This window comes from Maniola jurtina, chromosome 26 (genome assembly GCF_905333055.1).
Source record: "Maniola jurtina chromosome 26, ilManJurt1.1, whole genome shotgun sequence".
NCBI lineage: Eukaryota > Metazoa > Arthropoda > Insecta > Lepidoptera > Nymphalidae > Maniola > Maniola jurtina.
In genome coordinates this window covers 4840941-4868466 of record NC_060054.1, presented here as the reverse complement: position 1 = coordinate 4868466, position 27526 = coordinate 4840941, and the positions used below count along the sequence as shown (strand labels likewise).

Genomic DNA, 27526 nt, shown 5'->3' with positions numbered 1-27526 from the left:
TTTTTTTTTTTTTAAATAAATTTTATTTTAAATTTTTCACCTATTGGGTGGTGAAAAATTTTCTTTGTTACAACTGTCTTCTTCTTCTTTATGTATGTGCCCATTACTGAAGGTCAGCAGTCTGTTTTTTAAACTTCTCCTTGTCCATGGCTAGGCGGAATAGTTCTACAACTGTTATGCCAGTCCACTCCCTATGTTATGTAGCCATGACTTCACTAATCCATCCCATTTTGTCCTTTTTTTGGTCTTCAGAAAGACCTAAATAAGGATTTGCTCAAATCTAGGTAATACAAACCTAAGTTTGAGCAAATTCACTTATTTTTTTTATTTGGTTCATAAAATTGTGGGGGTCAAATTGTTCAAGATATCGCCTGACAAAAGTGCGGAGCAAATGAACAACTCTTTATTTTAACTGTGTTTTTTCTTCTTGTCATAAAGTTAAGCTGTCAGTACCTACTATAATTCTTTTCTGTTCCTTTAAAAAATAATTAAATTAGTCCTGTGAATTCGAAACCAAGTTGTTTTAATATTTTGAGCCACGAAGTGCAATCACAAATCAGAAATAACAAGGTCCATTGAATAAGCAGTCATATTGCTCAGAGAGCTAATGGATGTTGAGGTCCCAAGGAGCTTAAAAATTCTCTCTTTGGAAATAATATATTGTGGAGTTAAATGCTACTGTAATAATCGGAAACACACTGACAAATATGTTCAATCAGATTAAATATGTAAGATCAGACGATCTAGCTTCTTATTGATATGGAGAATGGTAAGAACGAAGATCATACTTGGAATAAATGTACAACCTCAAACTTTAAGAGGGCTCTCTCCGTCACTCGTTTCATACAATCGTAGTTCCAATTTCATTTGAATATTAAGCAACCAAAGTCCAAGAAATTTTGCAGACATATTCTAGAAACAAATATCTATGTCTGTGGTTTTCCAGATTTTTATTAAAATATTCGGTTTCAAAGTTACGCGGTCTTAAAAATTTTCATACAAATCTTTGAGCACCTGTAATTTTAAAACTACATATTTTTAGAAAAATCTAAAACACCACAGACACAGATATTAGTTTCTAGAATATGTCTGCAAAATTTCATGGACTTTGGTTGCTTAATATTCAAATGAAATTGGAACTACGATTGTATGAAACGAGTGGAAACGAGTGACGGAGAGAGCCCTGTTAAACAAAAATCTTTAAACTTTTCTCAAATAACTCATCAAAGAAAAGAATCAGACTACCAAGTCGTTCTGCTCAGAGAGATGAATATGAATTATGCTGTCCTATTTGGAAAATTAATAAAATCTTTAAACTTTTCTCAACTCATCATCAAACAATAAATGCAACCATGGAATAGAACCACGGAGTGTAGGCATCCCTGAAAGTCAACTATGCCCAGAAGTGCACCTGCGTCCATTAAGACATTGAATAATGTTGATTACCCTTGATAATTCTAAATTTGATCCTTTATTTTTCACTGTAGTGTTGACTGTTGAGTAGGACTTACAAGAGGCAGTACATTTGCCCCGTAGGTACATGACGTCAAAATGTAAAAGCGACTCAACGTTTCAAAATGTACTACTTCACATTTTATGTCGCGTTCGTGCGTACGAGTTTGAGTGTACATTGCACTGAGAGTAGCCGCTACTCTTACAAACTCTTCAAGTCATGTCCTACCCAAGAACTACACAAGAAAAGTAGCGATTTGTGTTCTCATTTTTATTGAAGTTGAAATCAAAGAGAATATAAACACTACGGTTGAAATTTTTTCTCAAATGGTGTTTAAAGCTACGTTAGAGCAATTTTTTTTACTGAGTGTCTAACGCAAGCTAAATTGAGCAGTATCTCTTAAAATTATGAACATTTAGAATATTTGTAACCAAAATGGCGGCCTCGAAACATTTTGATTTTGAAAACTTGAAAAAATATAGAAAATACAAAATACCTTTGATAGATTAATAACTGCGGAACACCATGATAAACAAGATATAAGATTCGATTTATAAGAGTAATAATGTCTTTAACATTCGGTAGAATAAACAGCTGCGGCAATTCCAAATCCAAAATGGAGGGCTAAGGCCCAAAATACAATATTCTCTTGTGAAGTCGAACCATGGCAAAGCACATGAAATATAAATTCAACCTCAGGCTCACCTACTAATAAGTTTTATATACAATTATTACAGAAATCCACCATTACACCACCAAAACAACACGTCCCACGTCCCAAAAATCAAAATGAAAAATTGCGTAGAGAAATTATTCCATTCCGTCTGCGAAAGTGCGAAAAAAGTTGTAATAATTACCATAGACTAGAGCACAGAATAAGCATAGAGACTTTACATGCTCTAGCCTCTATGTACGCGAGACACAGACCTTTACTGATACAAGTACGCTGGACCTACGATTACTAAACACACCTAAATAGGTAGGTAGTCCGTACAAAATTACTTTTATCCTATAAAATATTATGTCAAACGAAAATTATAGATCATTTAATTATTATCTGTACCACCAAATGCTTAGGACAAACAGTAAACAGCAAGCGTGAACGGGCGTTTGCGTACCTGTTTGCCAACTCTTTGAAGTGTTCCGATTGGGAGGTAAGCCATTTGTGGTGTTTGCTTGCTTGCTTGCTATATTGTTTTTGCAACAAGCATGAAGCTGCACCATGATAGCAGCAATGAATGTAGGTACTTGTTTAAGCTACAATTCAATGACGCTAGAAAATGTGTCAATTCGAAGGATACCACTGGGCGTACCGGGAATCAAAATTGACACTTTTTCCTCGTGTTGATAAGTCTCCATCGGTAAAATTTAAATCTGTGTACATTCAGAAGACGCTCATAAGGCTTTATAAGCGCTAAAATGGTGACAAACAAGTTGCTTCAAAAACCAAGCCAGTCCAGCGTACTATTAATAATATAGGTCTGTGGTAAGAGCTATAGAGTTACAGAGAACCAAAGATAAATAACCAGATAACAGAATGTGAGAGAGACCACAGACCTCAATAGACCATCCATAGACCGTGTCTATGGATTTAAACTACTAACAGACTCACCAACTTGATTGTTACTTGGCAGTGAGTAGGTACCTACCTATCATGGAAACGGGTAACGTTGATAGGAAGCGAAAGTTTTTAGGATACCATTAAAAACTATTGCATAAAATATGTGGTTTATGGAATTAAGTGTTATTAAACAACTATATACGTGCAATATAAAAAAGATAAAAGGCACCTTTAAATCTGACTTTTGTGCTAATTACAAAATTACCACAATTTTGTAGTCACTAATCTAATGCGGCCATGTGGCTCTCGTAGGTCTAGAACTCTAGACTAAATTATTGTAACACTCAAAACGACATCTAAACACTATTTAAGGGTTCGTTTTGGATTTTAAAACAATAAAACAATAGAATTGTGTGTATCGTTTTAATAATATTCGAATTTCGAAGTTTTAAGAAGTTATTTTACTTTGAATAATTTAGTAAGTACATGCCGTAAAACTTAATATAATATATGTACGTTTAAAAATAGGTCTGTAATTTTATAGCGTAAGGGTCACCTACCACATATTTAAAATTTGGATGACGTGTGTGTGGGTATGTGTGCGTGCGTGTTTGTGTGTGTGTGTGTGTGCATGCGTGTGTGTATTTGCGTGTGTGTGTGTGAGTGTGTGTGTGTGTGTGTGTGTGTGTGTGTGTGTGTGTGTGTGTGTGTAAAGACGATCAAAGCAAATCGGAATTTATAGACACCTATATTTTATACTATGAAGATATGAGTAATTATAGTCTGCTGAAATAAAATTCCACCTATACATACTTAAATTATAATTATTATTGATTCTAATGTTACCCTTCGCAACCGGTTTTGATACATAATAATCTAATATATTATATTATAAACATTAAACATCTACACTCTAGTACACATGATCACATAACACTACACAAATATTGTCAAATACAGGAACTTTGAGAAGTAAAACTATTCTTATTTATTAAAAAAAAATCTGACTTATGGTTTAAGTTACTGCTAGGTTTATTTTTATTGGTTTCCAAGTTGCAACTGCAAAACCATCCTTATTTTTCTTTTAGAATCGATTTGTTTTCTCTTCTTTACCTTATTAATACCTGGTATTTATTGAAAAGGGTTTTCAAGAATTGGGAACCTACATATTATTAAAATGTTCTAGGGTTATAAACACACTGATGTGGACTTATACAAGTATCGACGCTAGGAGTCATGTTGTACAAAACGACAGTTATTTTTTGTGCCGATTCGAAGCACCCGACCGAGCGTACCGGGAATCAAAATTAACTTGTGTGATCTAGATTCTAGATGTCTCATCAGTGATGAACATTTATTATTTATTCTTTTTTTATATTTTGTTAGCATTCATGTCTTATATCATAAAAAAAATACAATATTACAACATGAAGCCCCTTCAGGGCGTTGCATAGTAAAGGTAATTACAATAATTTTAACTAAATTGTTTGGCAGTTAATAGAATTATTCTAGGATTTCGTCTGTGTTGGTGTTAGCTGGCGGGCGTGCTCTGCCTTTTTGGTGTGTTTTTTTTTTTGTTAAAACTGACTGGAAAGCGCTTTAAGGGGGTACCGTGCGTGTGTCGGCGAGCGCCGGCACAGACGGGGTCCATACTTGTATAGTTTAACTAACTTGTTACAAATAACTACAAACTTGACATTGGCTAATCTTTGTAAAGCCAGACGAGAGAGAAAAAAAAATTAAGTGCCAAACAATTTAGTTCCGAGTACGCTCACAATGCTTCATCAGCGCCAAAATGGCGAAAATCAAGGTGCTTCAAAAACAGCTCCGCCATCACTATAATACGTACGAGTTAGCTGTGCACCTGTAGTTGATGACGTCACAATGCGAGCGAGCGAGAGATGGATATGAGAGTCATAGTGAGAGAGCGAGAGAAACGAATTTAATTGAGGTGCACAGTTAGCTCGTACGGGTTATAAGTCCTTATTAATGGAAATCAGTGGTTCTACAAAATACTTAAACAGCACATACATATTATAGCACTAACGCCACCTATTATCATTTATCACCTATTTATCGATTAGTAAAACTATGCAATTTAATGCAATCTACTAATTGAATTATTTAAAGTTTAAATTTTTTAAGTAGGTCTCATAAAACTCTATCAAGAAATATTATTCACAAGTACCTACGTAATTTTACATAAAAGTTGATTGATTATAACTATTATTTTAAACTTTCTGAATTAAATAATTAAGATGCTGTTCTTAAATGTAGAGTTGGTACATTTTACTTTCGATTCTTTGTTTATGAAATTATTGCGTCAAAGGGCAATCTAATTATAATTATTAATAATAAGTAATAATAAATAAATATTAGGTACTATTATTTATAAATAGTTGGTATGATTGAATTCACATTAATGCCACATATTTACGAACCACAAGATATGAATTTATGTTACAATAGGTACCAATTTATATTAATCCATAGTAAAACGATTAAACATTTATATCTTTAGAGTATTACAAAAACATCTGGCCTACCAATTAACTAGTAAGTTAAGTATGTTTCTGAAAAATTAAAAATAAGTGCCTGACTAGGAAAGTATGCACTGGAATTTAACAAGTGTATATTAAAAATTTATAACACCCCCGACAAGTGAAGGTTACAGTAACTAGAAAAGAGCTGATAACTTTCAAACCGAATTTCTTGAATCATAGCTAAGAACACTCTCGATCAAGCCACCTTTCAAACAAAAAAAACTAAATTAAAATCGGTTCATTAGTTTAGGGGCTACGATGCCACAGACAGATACACAGATATACACGTCAAACTTATAACACCCCTATTTTTCGGGTCGGGGGGTTAAAAAAAATACGAAAACTAAACTAAGTGTTTAGTGTACGACTATTAAAATCGTTTTATAACGTAGATATTAATAGACTAGCTGTGCCCGCGACTTCGTTCGCGTGGAATAGTGACTTTTCGGGCAGCATATACTCTGTACGTTAAAAATGTTCGCCGTGATTATTTAAATTGACATATTTTTTTTATTTATAAACCGATTGACATGAAATAAACACTAAATGTTAAGTGAAGCTTACTACAATATATTAGTGAAAACCGTATCTAAATCGAATAAGCCGTTTCTGATATTAGCGTGCACAAACACACAGACAAACAGACAAAAAAAATTAATTACAATTTCGGGTTCGGCATCGATATAATAACAACCCCTGCTACTTTTTTTTATATATTTCCATTGTACAGACACCACTTTTCTACAATTTTATTATTATTAGATGTATAGGTAGAAAAATAACTGATTTCTTTTTGTGGTTATTTCGTCATCTCAACCCATTGTCGGCACACTACTGAGCATTCTCTCGGAATAAAAAGAATTTAGGGTCTAAGACCATAGTGGCATAGTTCATAGTCTAAATATACCTACTATTATTATAAGAGAAAAAGGTGATTGATTGACTGATCTACCAATAATATAGCTCAAACTACAGGATGGATCGCGCTGTGGCATGCAGCTTTTATGACGTGAAAAGGATCTTGAAATTCTACCCCAAAGGGGATAAAAAGGGGGGCTGAAAGTGTAGTTCACGCGGAAAAGGTCGCGGGCTAAAGCTAGTCTTAATCCTATTATATATTATACTAGCTGATGCCCGCAGCTTCGCCCGCGTGGATTGGTCAGATCCCCTGCAGCATCAGGATTGAGGAGTTGGACTCCAAATTTTTTATGAAACAATGTCGCAAAGTTCCCCTATCGATTAAAAAAGAAATGACGCAAATCGGTTCAGAAATCTCGGAGATTTCGGTGTACATAGGTAGAAAAACACAACTCCCTTTTTGAAAGTCGGTTAAAAAAGTATTTTACGCTAATAAGCCTTAAGCTTTAAGCCTATTTTACGCCCTGGTCAATCCTCTACTTGCCTGTGAAAGTCCCGTCGAAATCGGTTCAGCCGTTCCAAAGATTAGCCTTTTCAAACAGACAGACAGACAGACAGACAGACAGACAGACAGACAGACAAAAATTTTAAAAACGTGTGATTCAGTGTTGGTATCGTTCAAATAACCATATGAGCTTAATATGAGGTAGTTATTTCGAAATTACAGACAGACACTCCAATTTTATTTATTAGTATAGATATATTAATATTTGTGAAAGTGTGGATGCTTGTTACTCAATCACGCAAAAACAGCTGAATGGATTTGGATGTGGAGATAGATTATAACCCTGGATTAACATATAGGCTACTTTTTATCCCGGAAAATCAAAGAGTTCCCGCGGGATTTGGAAAAATGTAAATCCACGCGGACGAAGTCGCGGGCATCAGCTAGTGTGGTTATAAAATAATAAATAAATTAATACACATACACTACATAGTAAATTAAAACGTTAAATTCCCTGTGAAAATTACGATAAATAAATTATTAGGTAAAGTAAGTTATAATATTTTATAGTGTTCAATGCTTAAATTAAAATTATAACTTTCGGTAAGTATATTTTACTTTTACACTATATACAGTTTTTTAAAATTACTAAAATCGAGAAACTTTATTAATTTTACAAGAATTATAACTTGGTACTAAACAATGTCTACGTATTGTACGAAAAACTATTGAAATTAAGTTAACATTTAATTTAACGCCATCTAGTGAGAAGTGGCTGTAGCATAGCTTTTCTACTACATACTAGATGGCGCTGCTAGTTCATGTCGTAGTTAAATAATATTTTTTGTTTATTGACATCCACGATACATTATAAATCGACAAAAGATCCTAGAAAAGATTTGCGTGTCCAATTCACTTTTCAGTACAGATAATTAAAACTCATTATTTCAAATAATTAAATAATAAAGATATACTGCCATCTAGTATGCAGAAGATAGAAACATTACTTTTTCTACTGCCTCCTAGATGGCGTTGGCTGTTTATGTCGTAATTTAAAATAACAATTAATTGTTTTATTGACAACACGATAAATTAGAAATTGACAAAAAGTAATAGAAAAAGATTCTCTTGTGTCCAATGTACTTTTCGATAAAGAAAATTATATACCTCAAGAATTAAATATAATTAAATGGACGTCTAGTGAGCAGGAGTAAGAAGCTTTACTTTTCTAATGCTTACTAGATGGCGTTAGTAGTTGTGACAAAAGAGTTTCTTTTTGGTTTGATGTACAAGTTAAGGTGCATGACACGGGTCTGCCCGCGAAATTCAAAATTAATTTGGTTTTTCGCAATTTGTAAACTAATACGACAACGTAAGCTGGTATTCTAATTCCGACAATGACAGTATCATCCTCACAGGCTTACATAAAAATCTTTACTTGAAAGGGTCCAGTTTAAGAAATTAGCTCTAGTATCGACTATAACTCACAATTCTTCAACAAGGGCTAATTTCTTAAACTGGACCCTTTCAAGTAAAGATTTTTATATAAACCTGTGAGGTTGATACTGCTATTGGCGCAATTAAAATGCCAAAAGCCTACGTAGTCGTATTAGTTTACAAATTGCAAAAAACCAAATTGCAGACCCATCTTCATGCACTTTGAATAATAATGACACAAGACTGTTAATGAGATTTTGTATAACAATATTCATGTACGTTTTAATACGGCAGGTTATCCCTCAGGAAGGCTTGTTTCATGACGCCCCGTCCCAAGCACTTGCCCCACCAAGAACGATGTGTGCAGACCTTCACCGGCTTCAGTATGAAACACTTGGTTTGGACAATGTTGAAGAATAGCTTCCCGACCATGTTGGATACCGACGTGTCGGCCAACTTGAGACATGCCCGAAACCTGGAAACATAAATAAACCATTTTTATCTTTTTTGACCGACTTCAAAAAAAGGACTTCAAAACGACTTCTCAATTCGTCGGAATCTTTTTTTTTTTCACTATAGACAAGCGCTTGACCACAATCACACCTGATGGAAAGTGATGATGTGGTCTAAGATGGGACGCGTTTACCTAGAAGGTGCCTATTCACTCTTGTTTTAAAGATACCCGGATTGTAATTGGTAGGAAACACAGATCGCGGAAGAGTATTCCAAACCTTAGCCATGCGTATGAGGAATGAAGACGCAAAACGTTTCGTGCGTGTAGATGGAATGTCGACGACATAAGAATGGAAACTCGCCCGACGTCTTGCGGTCTTTAATGTATGTTCACCGATTACTCAAAGACCCCTGAACCGATTTGGAATTTTTTTTTTTTGTTCGAAAGGGTATACTGTGCAGGTGGTCCCATATAAATTTGGTGAAGATCTGATGAATATCTTCGGAGATGGAGAACAGAACTCCTCAATGGATAAGAGCAAATTGCTCGCGATCAGTATAATAGCTTATTAAACAGTAGGGTTTTAACTGGGCATAGCATATTATAGTACAGTGGGGCCACTAAAAATTGTGAAATAAAAAATTTTCAAAAGAAAAATAAAACCGACTTCAAAAACCATAAGCACTAATTTTTTTATTGTAATTTACATAATCTTAGAAGAAATCTTTCTAGAAATCTTTGTGTCAGAAGTTCCCCTGTCATGAACAGTGGTTTTATGGAACAATTTATGGTAGTCGTATGGTGGTCATATAGTGGTTATATTAAGGGGTATGACGGATTTTTATTGTCACTTTTTACTGTGTGTTTTATTATTTTCGTCAGCATTTTACATTTATCCCCCCTTTAACAAAGTTAACGTCTTTCGGTTCAGATTTATTAGCATCTCATAATTTAAGGTTACATTCTTGTCCCTAAGACATAAGACATATCCACGCGGACAACGCCGCAGGCATCAGCTATATTCTATGCGCGAAAAGAAATTAGTATAGCGCTCTCTCTTTTACACAATCCCATACAAATGATAGAGAAAAAAATCTCAATGGGTGTTCACCATTATTAGTCACCAACCTAGCAAAAGCATGTTTTTAAAACATTCGAAATTAAATTAGAAAACATAGTTTCGTTTGTGATTGGTTGGTGACTCAAAATAGTTAGCGCTCACTGAGATTTTTTTCTCTATCATTTGTATGGGATTACGTAACAGAGAGAGAGAGAGAGCGATATACATATAAGTACTAACTTTTTTCCGCGGATAAGTTATATTTTTTTTTTAAATTCTTTATTCAGATACCAGTTAGACCTTGACTGCAATATCACCTGGTGGTAAGTGATGATGCAGGCTAAGATGGAAGCGGGCTAACCTAGAAGGGGTATGGCAGTTTTCATTAAATCCATACTCCTTCGGTTTCTACACGGCATCGTACCGGAACGCTAAATCGCTTGTCGGTACGGCCTTGCCAGTATGTAGATTGGTAACTAGCCACGGCCGAAGCCTCCCACCAGAGATAGTTTCGAAGAATTCTCGATCCTAAAACTTTTAAAAGAGCGAATAAAACCATAATAATATCCCGATGCACCGCACTATAAACGTTCGGAAATGGAGTGCATTTGACATTGACATATGCCACTGACATAAAGGCAGTTTCGCGCCATTTATTGCGCCGAGGTGTTTCTGAACGGATATATTTTTGAAGATGGCCGATAATTCTTTATTATTATTGTTTGTTCTATTTTTGAATCTACAATAGTACAGTGGACCCCCGGTAAACCGACAAACGTTTTGCAGGACGTTGTCGAACTATCGAATTTGTCGGATTATAAAGTACTGCCTAAGACCCCCTATAGTCCGGATTTTTTTACAAAAGAGTTCCTTGTAATCCTAATGTAATAAGATTCTATATGTTATACATACTCTGAAGTACAAATCATACTTAACTATGTATGTCAAATTTAATAAATTCAATAATAATAGACATGTCGGATTACAGGGGGTGCCGGATTAGACAGGGGCCGGATTACCCGGGGTACACTGTAATCGGGTATTTACAATAGAGTGGTGAATGGCGAAGACCTCCAGTAGGAAGACAGATGACACCAAACGGGTCGCAGAGAGACCGTAGCAGGTGGAAGTCCCACTATGTCCAGCAGTGGGCGTCTATCAGTTGATCATGAGCAACATGAGAATGGTGATGACCGCCCGCATCATGGGAATTTCGAAAAATAGAATAGAATAGATTTTTATTCAAGTAAACTTTTTACAAGTACTTCTGAATCGTCAAAATAATCTACCACTGGTTCGGAATGCCGTTCCTACCGAAAAGAACCAGCAAGAAACTCGGCGGCTGCTCTTTTCAAGTGTTCAATTTACAATATTATGCCCATACTGTGACTATGTACATACAAGCAATTGCAGCCCCGCGCATTGCTGGAACGAGTCAAATCCATGCTTTTTTTGTCATTTACATAATCTTCGATTGTATAATATGCTTTTTCAGTAGTAACTATACTTTTAATGTATTTGTTAAACTTGTGTGAATCCGACCTTATTCCTTCTATCTACATTATAAAGGGAACTTCCAGCTTTCTATAAGAACGCGACAGGTTGAGATGGCAATCGGGATGGACGCCCCGCAGCCCTCGCACTAACGCGGTGCGGGACAGGGCGAGTGACTCGCGGATGTGCGGGGCGTCCCCCCGCCTCATACCCCGATAGTCATCTCCACCTGTCGCGTATTTTAGGGCTAAGGGTTTAGGGTGGTTTAGGCTTGGGTGTTTATGAGTCAGTCTATGAGTGAAACGGGACTTTTTTTAGGGTTCCGTGAGTTAAGTTCCTTTCACGTTTTGCCACGGAACCTTGTCTAATAGTAGCTAAAATTGCCAAGGCAAAACAACCTGCACTCAGCAAAAGTTAAAATCGCAGTTAAAAGATAAACCGAACCAAACAACGCCCAGTTAGCGCGATCGGTCAAAAAAATATCACGCGGTTAAAAAAACAATGACACCCGGTCAGTTTTCTCAGGGATTACTACGAGGGATTTAGGAATTAGGCCATAGGCATGTATTGGCAGACAATTCGCACTTTATTGTGAATGGACTAGGAATGGACTATGGCGGAAAAACTTCTGGGGGTCTCCTCTCAGAATGAGCAGTTTAATGCAACCCTTTAATTATTCCTCTTACATATTTGATTTATCGTGCAAAATGTCGGAAAAAATACCCGGGTACGGAACCCTCGGTGCGCGAGTCTGATTCGCACTTGGCCGGTTTTTTCGTACTTATAAGAACAAAATATACTTATAAGAACAAAATATCATGCGGGCTAAAGTCGTAACTCAGAAGCCAAGTCTTTCCGCTGGTCGCCGCGGCGGCTAACGAGTGGAAAAAAAGAAAAACAATAAGAAATGGCGTTATTCGCTAATTCCTTTTCGGGTGTGCTCAAATCCCCTTTTGTTCTTAAGTCGCCCGCATGGCCCGCTGTTTGGCACTTGTAACCTAACTAAGCCACTTACTAGGGTTGAGCTATCGATACATCGATAAAATCCGAACTGTCGATAGTACAAGTGTAAATTAAAAATTTATAACACCCCCGACAAAGTATTAGAGTTTTCCAAAACATCATTTTCAAATAAATAATTATGTATCTAGGCAACGTCCATCTTGACAGCTAGTCATTTGTCAATTGACATAATATTATGAACCTAACGGTCTGTTACAAAGTTACAAGAAAACTAGAAAAGAGCTGATAACTTTTAAACGGCTGAACCAATTTTCTTGGATTATAGCTAAGAACACTCTCGATCAAGCCACCTTTCAAATAAAAAAAACTAAAATAAAATCGGTTCATTCGTTTAGGCGCTACGATGCCACAGACAGATACACAGATACACACGTCAAACTTATAACACCCCTCTTTTTTGGGTCGGGGGTTAAAAATTAAAACCTTTGCTTTAATCGCTTAATTTTTTAATTGCATTGCAATTAGACATTGTAAGGTCTACATCTTCTGAGGATGCTCCGGTGTCGGGGCGAAACGCGCGTCGAGTGGTGTTGGAATTTGTGTGGTGCTGCGTACCATACAGATTTCTTTGGTTCGGCAAATTAAGCTTTTGGTTCCTTGTATATCGTGGACTTTTGCAAAATAACGCCTGCTTCTATAATACATTTAAAATTAAAATGTCAACATTTTATAATCTTGATTCGGTGTCGAGACTCGAGAGCCTTGGTCCGTGGGGTCCTAGCGCTATAAGGCTTTTTAGGGAAATATCAAAAAGGTTAGTCGACATCACAGGAGACCGAAGAGCTGGCAGCTACCTCGGACAAAGAATTAGTCTAGCCATTCAAAGGGGGAACGCTGCCAGTATCTTCGGAACCGAAGTCCCTTTAGGCACTTCTTTAATAATTTATTTTAGATATTATATTATATTATTTTTTAAGGTTTTTAGTTTTAGGTTCATTGTTTTAATAATTTAGATTTAAGATGTTCTGAAATTAAATATTTATCTTGTATCTACCTCTTTCATTTGTATAGAATAAGCCATTGTATCTCTAAAAATCTCACACAATGCAAAAATACAAATTTGAAATACTGTTAATCTGATTTTAAAAGGCTTAAGTCTATAATATAAAAAGAAAAGCTGGCTGACTGACTGACTGATTTATCGATGCACAGCTCAAACTACTGGACGGATTGGGCTGAAATTTGACTTGCAGATAGTTATTATGACGTAGACATCCGCTAAGAAACGATTTTTGAAAATTCAACCCCTAAGTGGGTAAAATAGGGGTTTAAAAGTGTGGTCCTAAAAGTCACTGACTCTTTGGACCTACTCTTTGGACACAGCTAGTAAATTATATGTATAGTTTTAGTAGTAGTTTTTCGTAGCTAAAGTCGTAACCTACAAGTAAAGTTTTTTCGCTGACCGACGCGGCGCCTAACGAGTAAAAAAAACGGATCAAGTGCGTCCACCAAGTTGGAGAACGACCACGTGGACGTTGTCCTCCACTCGACCTTGTACCACGAGGTCGATTTAATTGATCGATATTGGACTTATCGACACAAAATTATTACATCCCTAGTCGCCCTGCCGCTTGACCAGAAGAACTTCGCAAAATCAAACGAGTGAATGGGAGCCCGTCTCGATCGTACAGAGTAGTTTGTTGTAGAGCTCACGGGTTTTATTTCTACCTGCATTTTTAGGGTTCTATATATCTCTTCAGAAAAGAGAAACCGTTATAGGATCACTTCGTTGTCTGCCTGATAAGATCCGACAAGGGGATCATAACCTATAGACCTACTATATGTAGAGTCTAGAGTACCTACTTTCCGCTGACCTAGAATCATGAAACTTGGCAGAACTGTCTTATACCACAAGTAAAGGGAAAAGTGATGTCTAATGTCACGAGGTTTGACAGTTTCAAATAATTAAGTTTGTAATGGTTTGGTTTGTAATGTTTGTAAGTAATAATTAATTTATTTTTTAGGGTTCCGTACCTCAAAAGGAAAAACGGAATCCTTATAGGATCACTTTGTTGTCTGTCTGTCTGTCAAGAAACCTATAGGGTACTTCCCGTTGACCTAGAATCATAAAATTTGGCAGGTAGGTAGGTCTTATAACACAAGTACAGGAATAAATCTGAAAACCGCGAATTGGCGGTTATATCATTAAAAAAAATAAAACGTGTTTAAATTTTCAAAGTAAGATAACTATACCAAGTGGGGTATCATATGAAAGGGCTTTACCTGAAAATTCTAAAACAGATTTTTTTTTATTTTTATGTATATGAGTTTTTGACTAATCGTGCAAAATGTAAAAAATACCCGAGTACGGAACTCTCAGTGCGCGAGTCTGACTTGCACTTGGCCGGTTTTTTTTTCATATTACGTTGATAAGAAATTTAATGCGAACACAATTTAGTTGTTATCAGAATCAGTACTATACCGGTCGAGTTTCGCGTCCCACGAGTTTTGTTTGAGATTTCGCCATAGCCTCTGTGTTAGGTTAGTCTACGCGAAATACATACACAGAGAAACCTCTAAAGGGCTCGTTAAGTGCGAAATAAGTACCGCTTGTCAGCTTGCAGTAATCCCGCGCGCCGCACTACCAAACTATACTGATATTTCACCTATAATCCGATTTAGCCGAACGGTGGGGTCTCAAGGTGCTAGAATGGCGACCTCTCATCAGAAAGCGCAGCGTCGTAAGACCCCCTATCGTAGGGAGCCCGTGGATTTATTCGACCCGTGACCCTGCAAGATACCTATGTCCAGCAGTGGACATCTATCGGTGGATAATGATGATCAATTGATTACTAAATGATGAATCGGCTAAATCGGAGTATCACACTAATATTATAAAGGAGAAAGTTTGTATGTATGTATGTGTGTGTGTGTGTGTGTGTGTTGTGTGTGTATGTTTGTTACTCCTTCACGCAAAAACCACTGGACGGATTGGGCTGAAATTTAGAATGGAGATAGATTATACCCTGGATTAGCACATAGGCTACTTTTTACCCCGGAAAATCAAAGAGTTCCCACGGGAATTTAAAAAAACCTACATCCGCGCGAACGAAGTCGCGGGTGTCAGCTAGTACGTGATATGTCAGTATAATTTGTTAGGTAGATCCATGGAGTTATAATTCGGCTAAATCGGAGTATCTATAGGTGAAAGGTAAATATAGTTGGATTGTTGGATTTCGCCATAGCCTCTGTGTTAGGTTAGTCTACGCGAAATGCATACACAGAGAAACCTCTAAAAGGGCTCGTTAAGTGCGAAATAAGTACCGCTTTGTCAGCTTGCAGTAATCCCGCGCGCCGCACTACCAAACTATACCTACCGATATTTCACCTATACTCCGATTTTGCCGATTTTTAACCCCAAGGACTAACTTAACAAACTATACCTACATTTAACCTATAGGTACTCCCTCATGATCAACCCATTTCCGCCCCACTACTGAGTACGGATCTCCGCTCGGAATGAGAAGGGTTTAGGCCATAGTCTGCCACGCTGGCCCAATGCGGATTGGCAGACCAACCTTTGAGAACATGGAGAACTCTCAGGCATGCAGGTTTCCTCAAGATGTTTTCCTTCACCGTTAAAGCAAGTGATATTTAATTGCTTAAAACGCACATTACTGAAAAGTTAGTGGTGCGTGCCCGGGATCGAACCCCCGACCTCCGATTAGGAGGCGGACGTTCTAACCACTAAGCTATCACAGCTTGGGTAATACTCCGATTTTGCCTATTAATAATAATAATCAGTAAAATGTGCGCATTTGTCCTATCCGTACCCTCATACATACAAGAAATAGCACTTTTTAATATTTTTAATTTTCATGTCGGCCGTTCTTTAATTTTTATATTTTTTATTAGTTATGAAAATTACAACTTTTCACGAGATACCAGCCCTCTAATTCTCAGGCCACATTAAGGTTAACGTGAATGTCCAACAACGCCATAATTATCGCGATAATTAACGCGTTAAAAACTGAGTGGCCATACATTCGAACGGTTTAGGTATAGGTTTAGGTTGAGGTTTAGGTGAATTGGAGTTAAAATTGTCTAACGCTATACGGCATAGTGAATGCCATTGTACGTTGATCGTGGCTACATCTACGTTTAACGGAAACGCCGTTGAACAGCGCGTTATTGGCCGTTAATGTGGCCGAGCCATGACAGACGGATATACGGACGAACAGCGGAGGCTTAGTAATGGGATCCCGTTTTCACCATTTGGGTACGGAACCCTAAAAAAAGAGTACCTATAGACGAGAAGAGTACACTCAATTAGTTCCCTGTATCTTCACACTCTTATAAAGACGAACCTATTCACTCTTCACAAAGCCTCCGTACATTGATATAGATACATATTACTTGTCAAAGATACACAGTCCTCTTAGCACTATGTAAGATTGCCCCATATTTTACGGGTTACCCCGTATTTCACAGTATGATCGATAATACTTACAGAAACCCGTAATTGCGAAAATAAAATACGGGGTAAATAAATCCCCCGTATTTTTTACTAGCTGACGCCCGCGACTTCGTCCGCGTGGATTTAGGTTTTCCGAAATCCTGCGGGAGCTCTTTGATTTTCCGGGATAAAAAGTAGCCTATGTGCTAATTCAGGATAATATCTACCTCCATTCCAAATTTCAGCCAATTCCGTTCAGTATTTTTTGCGTGAAAGAGTAACAAACTTATACACACATACAAACAAACTTTCGCCTTTATAATATTGGTGTGACAGTTCAACCGGAGCAGGCTGGCGAAACCATACCTAACGTTTTTCTTGGGTAGAATGAATATTTTCCTTGCATACAAAGTAAAAAAATCTCCCGTAAAAAATCTTAAACCCGTATTTTTTATGCTGATGACCCGTAAATCAAGAAGTGGCAGGCGACAACAATGTATCATCGTCATCTCAACCCATCTACTATTGAGCACGGGGGTCCTCTCAGAATAAGAAGGGTTTAGCAAGGTGGGTTCCCAACGAGTCACACCAAAACGAGTAGAGGTGAACAGAGGTTCCCGGAGTTTTTTTCTCATACCACTTTCAAAATTTAGCTAGTTCCAGGGGACCTCCTGCAGCTACATTTCTAGTTTCTACCATACTTTCAAAACTCGAAAAAAAAGTGAAGTGTGACTATCGATAGTCTGACTGATGATAAGACTGAATGATGATTCAGTGATGACTCACCACCAGATGAGATCGCAGTCAAGGGCTAACTTGTATCGGAATAAAAAATATCTAGTTTGGTAAAATATCAACGTCTGCGCGCTCATATTTCGTAGACAACTGGCCGTTTACAAGATGACACGAGTCATGAGCCCGCCGCCATCTTCGAGACGTTCGAAATTCGAAAATCGCGCTCGCCTGAACGCGCGACTAATGGCGCGGAAACCATAGACTAAAGATGTTTTTTAAAATATTTTTTTCAATATTAAAAGTTTTGATACAGATATTTTAGGGCAAAGGAGTGGATCGGCTCGTTTATACTGACATTATTTAAATTAAATTCAGCATACTACTAGTATAATTCGATTTTTGTATTTTCTAACAGTCTGATTATTTCAAAAACTTAAATAACTTTAAAATTAATTATTTTAAATGTGATTGCTTTTGTAAACAATCGTCATTCCCCGCCAGAAGATGCCATATTGAATCTCCACTTATTTATTTTTGTATTTTCTAATTAAGTCTCGATTATTTCAATTAACTAGCATAAAATGTTAGTGCAAAGTGTAAATTAACTATTATTAACAGTGGCATTTGCATTAATTGTAAACAATGGCCATTTCCCGCCAAAAGTGCTGTCAAAAGGCGCCATCTTGAATCTCCGCTTATGGGTGCGTTCCTTTATCGCCACGCTTGACAGCGCATAATGTGAAAAATACCGCGTAGGTTAAATACAGCGGCTGACAATACATAAATTATGAACGTCAAATAGGGTTCTTTGTACGTAGGTATCTGCGATATCTATTTTCTTGTTTATTCGGGCGGAAAGGTCTTTTTGTTGGTCACGGGGAAGTTCGCGATTAATAAATGCCCGACCGAATGTTGCCATGTCAAAATTTTATTACAATGCCTTTGGGATGGTAAGCCATGACTGTTTTTCTTTTTATTTATATTTTTATATTACTAGATGACGCCCGTGACTTCGTCCGCGTTGATTTAGGCTTTTAAAGACCCCGTGGGAACTCTTTGATTTTCCAGGATAAAAAACTGCCTATGTCAATTACATGGACGCAAGCTACCTCATTACAAAATTTCATACAAATCGGTTAAGCAGATGGGTCTTTGGGAATCCCGTGAGAACTATTTGATTTTCCGGGATAAAAAGTAGCCTGTGTCCGTCCCCGGGATATAAGCTAATTCTGTACCGAATTTCATCAAAATTAGTTTTACTGCTGGGCCGTGAAAAGCTAGCTGACAGACAGACAGACACACCTTTTTAATCACACTAATATTATAAAGGCGAAAGTTTGTATGTGTGTGTGTGTGTGTGTGTGACTGTGTATGTTTGTTACTCCTTCATCACACTAATATTATAAAGGCGAAAGTTTGTATGTGTGTGTGTGTGTGTGTATGTTTGTTACTCCTTCACGCAAAAACTACTGGACGGATTTGACTGAAATTCGGAATGGAGATAGATAATATCCTGGATTAGCACATAGGCTACTTTTTATCCTGGAAAACCAAAGAGTTCCCACGGGATTTCGAAAAACCTAAATCTATGCGGACGAAGTCGCGGGCGTCAGCTAGTAATTAATAATATGGATAATGGATATCAATGCTGTGCTTTCTTTGGCATCGTTCAGCGGCTCTTAGCGGCTTGTTTGATGTCGTCTGTTCCACCTAATAGGGAGTCTTCAAACGCTGAGCTTTCTGCTGGAAGGTCACCATTCCAGCATCTTGACACCCAACACCTGTCGAGTGCCGATCAAGCTTCGCAATCCACTGGATTCTGGATTCTGGATTCTGGATTGGTTCTTCTACGGATCTCCTCATTTCAGATTTGATCACGTAGAAAAACTCCAAGCATAGCTCTCTTCATCGCCCGCTGAGTGACACTGAGGCTGAAATCTATAGAGCGCACTTTGACTTTGCTCAGACTTAACACACTGTTAAAACGAGACAGCGCTATACCGCTGGCATAAATCTGTCTCGTTTTAACTGAAACTTAAGTCTAAGCAAAGACAAAGTGCGCTTTATAGATTTCAACCTGAGCTTTCTTATGAGGCCCATAGATAGCGAACATAATATTAAGTGGACTCTACACTCGCGGCGCGAACGGCCGCGAATGCCTGCGACAACTGCGAATCACGAGTGTAGATGTTGTTCACGCCTTTCCCCGATCAGTGTCGGTTTTTGGTCCGCGACAAAGGGTTTCGTCCATAGTCACGAACAAGACTGAAGATTTGCGAGTGTGGAGGGACACAGTTCACGCGTGGATCGCGGCATACATTCACGGGGTGAAATAACAGCGCGACTTCACGTGCGAGTGTAGAGCCGGCTTTACATCACTGGCATGGCAACACGCACTCGGTTACCAACGTTACCAAGGCAATAATATTCTGGCAATTTCTTAGAAATCAATCAAATTCAAGGCACGCCAAAAATTCTCGTCTCGGCATGCCTTCTGAGAAATGAGTTTGAGTTTGCAATCATTTTGATACTTCGTTAAAAGTCATGTTGCGTTGACCGCCTGCTGGTTTCAATAATGCAGTGATGGTGTCGAGACATTTCTTAATTTTTAGAGTTCCGTACCTCAAAAGGACAAAAGGAACCCTTAAGGTGTCCCCACGCACTTGAACTGAACTGCAGCTGAACTGCGCGTCGCGTCAGCGCGTCGCACGATATTCTCTCCAGCGGCGCCGCGCGGCAGTGACGTATGCGCGTCGCGGCTGGAGAGAATATCGTGCGGGGCGCTGACGCGACGCGCAGTTCAGCTGCAGTTCAGTTCAAGTTCGTGGGCACCTTTAGAGTTAAGACTAATTACGCATTCAACATGTCCACCGGACGACTAGTCGACGACGACCCTAATATTATAAAGGCGAAAGTTTGTGTGTATGTGTGTATGTTTGTTACTCTTTAGCTGAGAATGGAGATAGATTATACCCTGGATTAACACATAGATAACTTTTTATCCCGGAAAATTAAAGAGTTCCTACGAGATTTTAAAAAAAACCTATATCTACGCGAACGAAGTCGCAGGTATCAGTTAGTAATTTGAATAGAAATCCAGCCATTTTGAAATTTTTACTAAGTATTTGTTGTTATAGCGGCAATAGGCATGACATACCTACTCTGTGATAATTTGAACTTTCTATCTACGGTTCATGAGATACAGCCTGCTGATAGACAAACGGACAGACAGACAGACAGTGGTAAATTATTTTAACGATTCAAAAGCACCTGTAAAAGTTTATTTGAATAAAAAATATATTCTATTCTATTCTAGAACCTTAAAAAGCTAGTCTAGGTATGCCTCATTATCATCACCATCAACCCATCACCGGCCCACTACTGAACACAGGTATGCCTATATTTATAAACTTTAATGACAGGACAATAACTAAACTAATAAAAAGATTATTTTACGGCAATAAAGATCTGGAGAACAGTTAAAACTTCCTCAATAGGTTTTTATAAGTTTTCATTATCTATGGTGCCCTTCTCTAAAAGGTAGTTTTTATCTGTGACGTTATCTATTAAGTAAAATGGCGGATACCTTACACTACACGATGATATTACAATTTTAACCCTGTATCTGAATAGAGGGTGTTAAACGTTTAATTATAGGGTGACCCTTATTTTTTTTAACTGTATTAATTCTACTTAACTGAAAAAACCGGCCAAGTGCGAGTTAGACTCGCGCACCGAGGGTTCCGTACTCGGTTATTTTTTCCGACATTTTGCACGATAAATCAAAAACTATTATGCATTAAATAAAAATCATTTTTAGAATGTACAAGTAATAAAGCCCTTTTATATGATACCCATCTTGGTATAGTTATCTTAAGTACTTTGAAATTGAAACACATTTTAATTTATTTTTTTGTACGTAACCACAAATTCACGGTTTTCGGATTTTTTCGTTTACTTGTGCTATAAGACCTACCTACCTGCCAAATTTCATGATTCTAGGTCAATGGGAAGTACCCTATAAGTGTTCTTGACAGGCACGGCAGACACACAGACGGACAGACAGACAGACACAGTTTCGCATTTATAATATAAAGTATGGATTATTATAATGGAGGTATGTTTAGACTTTCAAAACTAAATATTTATGTCCAAAATTATATAAAATCATCTTTTTAATTGTCTCTATAACTCCCAATCAGTGTAACCGAGCAGACAGACAGACGGACGGATAGACTGAATTTATAGCCACCAATTAGGTGGTATGAGATTTTATCAGTTTCTGTGATTGTAGTTTGGAATAGAGAACGAACAGAGTCGATTGTTATCAAAAGCTTTAAAGGCTTTTACTCGACTGCGGCAAAGCCAAAAGGAAGGGTAATGATTTTAGCATTCTATTATGTATGTATGTGACATGTGTGTATGTTTGTATCCAGATTTTGTGTGTTCCATTGTAGTGCCTAAACTATACTGGGCCGATTTACATGAATGAGTTGTCAATTGAGTCGTTTTAAAGGTCCGGGTGACATAGGTTATATTTTATACGACAAAAATTGACTTAACGGATGTTACACCAAAAAAAGTGGAGGTCTCCAAATTTTTTTTTGCTATTGTATCGAGTGGGATATCAAATGAAAGAGGAGAAAATTCTGAGCTTATGAATATAAATGTACAACAACATTAAAATATACAAAGTAACAGAAAAACAATTTTACTCTAATATTTCAGCGTTTATTAAGACGACTAGCTGACGCCCGCGACTTCGTCCGCGTGGATTTAGGTTTTTCGAAATCCCGTGGGAACTCTTTGGTTTTCCGGGATAAAATGTGCTAATCCAGGATATTATCTATCTCCATTCTGAATTTCAGCCAAATCCGTCCGGTAGTTTTTGCGTGAAGGAGTAACAAACATACACACACACACACACACACACACACACACACACACACACATACAAACTTTCGCCTTTATAATATTAGTGTGATTATAGCAAATTAAGCTTTTGGTTCCATTGTATATCATGGAATTCCTCAAAGTAACGCCTGCGTCTGTTGTATTTGTAACAAGTTAGTTAAACTATACAAGTATGGACCCCGTCTGTGCCGGCGCTCGCCGACACACGCACGGCACCCCCTTAGAGCGCTTTCCAGTCAGTTTTAACAAAAAAAAACACCCCAAAAAGGCAGAGCACGCCCGCCAGCTAACACCAACACAGACGAAATCCATGATGATAGTTGGTACAATATTTATACATCAGTATGGATAATCGTCTCCACAGATTACCTGTTCCAACCGCTGCGTCTATCTTGTCCACGGACAGGGTGGTGACGTTTTTTATTATTTCTATCCATTTTATTTCAAGTATAAAAACATTTCATTTTACCCTTTTTTACCGACGCTTTACCAGAAATGACTCTATTAATGTGATCATTTGGAGACTTTCTGGTTTTTTGGAAATGGTACTTGCTTTTATTAGGGTTACCATCCGTGTCTAACACTGAATGATAATCACCCAGCTCATTTGACATTTAATTTTAATCCATTGAAGGTTTTCTACGAAAAAATATTTTTATGTAACTTGATAAACCAGCAATGTAGAACCAATGTAAAATGATTTCAAAATGAATGAATGATTCCAAACCTTATCCATGCGTATGAGGAATGAAGACGCAAAACGTTTTCTCGAAAGACTAGAAAATATTATATTTATTAACGATTTGAACATAAAACCGTTTGCATTTAAGTCTATCCTCTAAATCCTTGGAATTGAACAAGCATTTTGGTTTATTTTTTAAATAAATACATAAAATCAATTTTATACACAGGCATATAATATAATAATTGTACTCATTATACAGTATGAAGAAAACATGCAAAACTTATGATAAAATGCTAAAAATAGTACATTTCCTGCAAGACTAAAATTAAGGAAAAATATACAAAATAATTTTTTATCCGATTATATTTTATTTCATCCATTAACACTCTACATCAACAAATGCATTATGCAAAAAAAAAATCTGAAAAAATAACTTAAGAAATAAAATAAGACACAATTCAAATAAATAAGTATCTACCTATGATAATAACTACCTATCTAATAACAAATGGGTTTTCTTGATTTTATCCGATAGATTTTTAACTTTTTTATTGTACAAAATTGTTACCATAGACAATTTTTTTTTTTTATAGAAAATCATGGCTGCTGAATAATGGAACAAGACGAGATTTCGTACGAATATCAGACCGCATTTCAAAGGATACCTACTGAGAAATACGTTGCTTGCGCTTGCAGTATAAACTTTCCTAAGCGCTAGTGTAAACTGTGCACGTATTTAGCAGCGAAAATCGATTAGTTTATTATTTTGAGGACTATAGTTTTCTTAGTTTTCTAACAATAATAGTTTTAAGATCTGTAAACTAACCCATATTCGCAATAAAGATTATTGAATTGAATTGATTGAATTGGACATTATTTTCTTACTTTTCCATTGATAATTCGCACCAAAAACTGTTTAAAAGCCACAGACTAAGCAAAAAATAGACTAAAAATTACTACCATTTAATTTTACCAAAGAATTAACAAACTAGACTCCGCAACACAAACATCAGCAGTCCTGTTCTAAAACCAAAGATTAAGGTAAAAAAATAGACGGGAAATCACAAGCTAATTTGAAGCATTCCATATTTGACGTTCTCACCTCTCATCACAGCGACAGTGCATAAGCGTGTTGACACGCCAGTTGTAGAGACCATATTTCTTCTCCGCGCCGCCGATCCAGAAAGGGCACCTTAGATCATGCACCCTGCAGCATCTGTCAGTTCTCGTGTAGCCTCCGAGCTGTGAGTATCTCGTGGCCGAGTATCCTTTGCCGCACCATTTCGTCCCCGGAACCCGTAGGAGCTCCATGGAGTCGCGTTTTTTTCTGTCAAGTTTTTTTTTTTTTTGCTAAGCAAAGGTACACATCGGCGCAGCCTTTGCGAAAAGCTATGGACGTTGACGGTAAAGTGATGCATGAGCCACTGTGGCTTGGAGCTATAAGGGCATAACTGTACGGTATAACTGAACAGGAAAAACGGAGCTTGTTCCAGAAATTCCAGAACATATAATACAATTTTACTTATAAAGCTTAACTGTAATGAACAGTTACACTCTGGCATGTTAACCATACCTTTGCAACTTTTTTTAGGTTGACAAGTGAATAAACGTGGCACTGACTTTGGTGTAAATCTGTTACATAGACGGCCAAATGTCTTTATTTTGGCTCTCATTTGAATCCATACTAATATTATAAATGCGAAAGTGTGTCTGTCTGTCTGTCTGCTACCTTTTAATTTTTACCGATTTTGGCGAAATTGGTACAGAGTTAGCTTATATCTCGGGGACGGACATAGGCTATTTTTATCCCGGAAAATCAAAGAGTTCCCACGGCATTCCTCAAATCAGTTGACCCATCCGGTCAACCGATTTGTATGGGTACAGAGGTAGCTTGCGTGAATGTTATTGACATAGACAACTTTTTATCCTGGAAACCCAAACAGTTCCCACGGGATCTTCAAAATACGTTTGTATAGAGAACGCAGGGAAACTCTTTCTTTTTTTAAATAAAGAATAGCGATCAAACGAGCAGGCGGGTCACCTGGTGTTAAGTGATTATAGCCGCCCATGAACATTTGCAGCACCAGAGGTACCGCCGATGCGTTGCAGGCCTTTCAGGAATTTCTCTTTTTAACAGCTAGATATAAATATGACTGATACGGATGTATTGTTACTCTATTGACAGTGATTGATGTGATGACCTCTTCCGATTCGACCACCAACACGAAACGTTATTTTTTAATTTTACGTGTCAAATCGTTAAAATTTTAATGTAAATTGTGTAATGTGTGATCCGTCCTAGGAGTGTTACATCGAGCTAATAATTCCTAGAGCTGCTTTATTATTTTTGTCAACAACTCTAACTCTTGACGATGCGAACGGGAAGTTTTGATTTAACCAGTTGTAATGTAAAAAACACTGCCAAAAATCAAGTAAAATCCTATCTTTGCTGTACCTATTCTACTCCCGTTACAACCTCTCGCACTGCCAAGGGTCACTGGTAGAGATCTCTTATAGAGATAAGTGCTTCCCTGTCCACTTTTTCTTTCCTTTTATTTATATTGTTACAACTTTCTGGTACAAATAAAAAATAAATAAATAAATAAAAACTAAAAATATTCACGTTTGAAAATGACGCCATAGAGCATATTGATTTATTTATTTTTCAAAAAAATTATAGCCAGTAAGTATCACACGGGATGATGTAAGAATTCCAACGATATCCCTTTATATCCCAATTTGTTCAAGCATTTAGAAGTTATGGTGGAATGAAGAAATTCATACTTATTACGCACACACATAAAACATGATAATTCTACACTACGTTTTTTGGGCTATGATATAAAAAGGAGTCCATTTCTTGAAGTCCTAGCCCCTACGCAGTTTAAAATATCGTCAAAATTGATGATTTTTCACATAATTTGTGCATCTCTATTTTTGACCATAGAGGTCATGAGTCATAGTCATGCTAAATTCTTAATTCATGACCTTGGCATAAAAATTGTCAGACCCATATTCAAAGAAATGCATATGCGACTCTAACAGCCATCATATACGGGCAGCTTGTGCAGTAGGTAACTTTTGGGATTCCGACTGAACACCAGCGCTGGATGTTTTTAGGGTTCCGTTTTTCCTTTTGAGGTACGGACCACTTTGTTGTCAGTCTGTCTGTCTATATGTCCGTCCGTCCGTCATGTCTGTCAAGAAAACCTATAGGGTACTTCCCGTTGAGCTAGAATTATGTTTGGCAGGTAGGTAGGTCTAATAGCACAAATAAAGGAATAAATCCGTGGTAAAAATACCCGAGTACGGAACCCTCAGTGCGCGAGTCTGACTCGCACTTGTCCGGTTTTTTTTGGGTTTGTGCCACATATTATGACTTAGTTTATTCCGGCGCTTCTTCTGCTTGAGGTCTTTTGACTTCAATGCTCAAGTATTAGAGGCGCCAGGATAACCTAACCCGCAGTTATAATAGGGTAATGTGAGGTACAGCTTTCAAAAAACAAAAGTTTTCCTTTCTTTCTTTCTTTCTTACTAAAGTATATTCGCTTGGGATATCGAATGGTAGATATTCACCATGCAGTAGCGACTTGAAGCGGTCAATCATGACTGCTTAAAACTGCTCGTGTTGGTTGCTCCATGGGTTAATAACTCAATGGAGTGCTATAATAATAAATGAGGTACTGAAGGGTATTTACGAGTTTAGATCACATGTTTTATACTTTTATAGCTTTATTGGTACGATAGTTACAAAGAAACTCGGATTCTGACGAAGTCAACGTATTATGCAATATAAAATGAAAATATGTATTGCCCTACTGATAATATGCCCATATTCTAGACTAGCCGATGCCCGCAGCTTCGCCCGCGTGGATTGGTCAGATCCCCTGCAGCATCAGGATTGAGGAGTTGGAATCCAAATTTTTTTATGAAACAATGTCGCAAAACTTTGCGACATTCTCTCGCAATCTATCGATTCTCTCTATCGATTAAAAAAGAAATGACGCAAATCGGTTCAGAAATCTCGGAGATTTCGGTGTACATAGATAGAAAAACACAACTCCCTTCTTGAAAGTCGGTTAAAAAAGTAGCCTATGTTACACCCTGGTCAATCCTCTACTTGTATGTGAAAATCCCGTTAAAATCGGTTCAGCCGTTCCGAAGATTAGCCTTTTCAAACAGACAGACAGACAGACAGACAGACAGACAGACAGACAGACAGACAGACAGACAGATAAAAATTTTAAAAACGTGTGATTCAGTTATGGTGTGGTTCAAATAACCATATGACCTTAATATGTGGTAGTTATTTCGAAATTACAGACAGACACTCCAATTTTATTTATTAGTATATAGATTAAGAATCAAAAGGAATCACTACACAGCGCTTACCACTGCGACAGGAAGG

General features: G+C 37.3%; 1 protein-coding gene across 3 annotated transcripts in view; it reads right to left on the bottom strand.

Annotated features, from left to right (window-relative positions):
* Nucleotides 1–8456: 8456 nt before the first annotated feature.
* LOC123878878 overlaps nucleotides 8457–27526 on the bottom strand; it is a 60732-nt gene continuing 41662 nt past the window's right edge. For 2 of the 3 annotated variants that reach the window (XM_045926252.1, XM_045926253.1), the window contains 2 exons: nucleotides 24221–24445; nucleotides 8457–8832 (listed from right to left, as the gene is read on the bottom strand). In XM_045926252.1, coding sequence (XP_045782208.1) covers nucleotides 8640–8832; nucleotides 24221–24445 — 418 coding nt within the window. In that variant the 3' untranslated portion in view covers nucleotides 8457–8639. The remainder of the gene's footprint in view (nucleotides 8833–24220; nucleotides 24446–27526) is intronic. The other variant, XM_045926254.1, reaches the window with a different exon arrangement.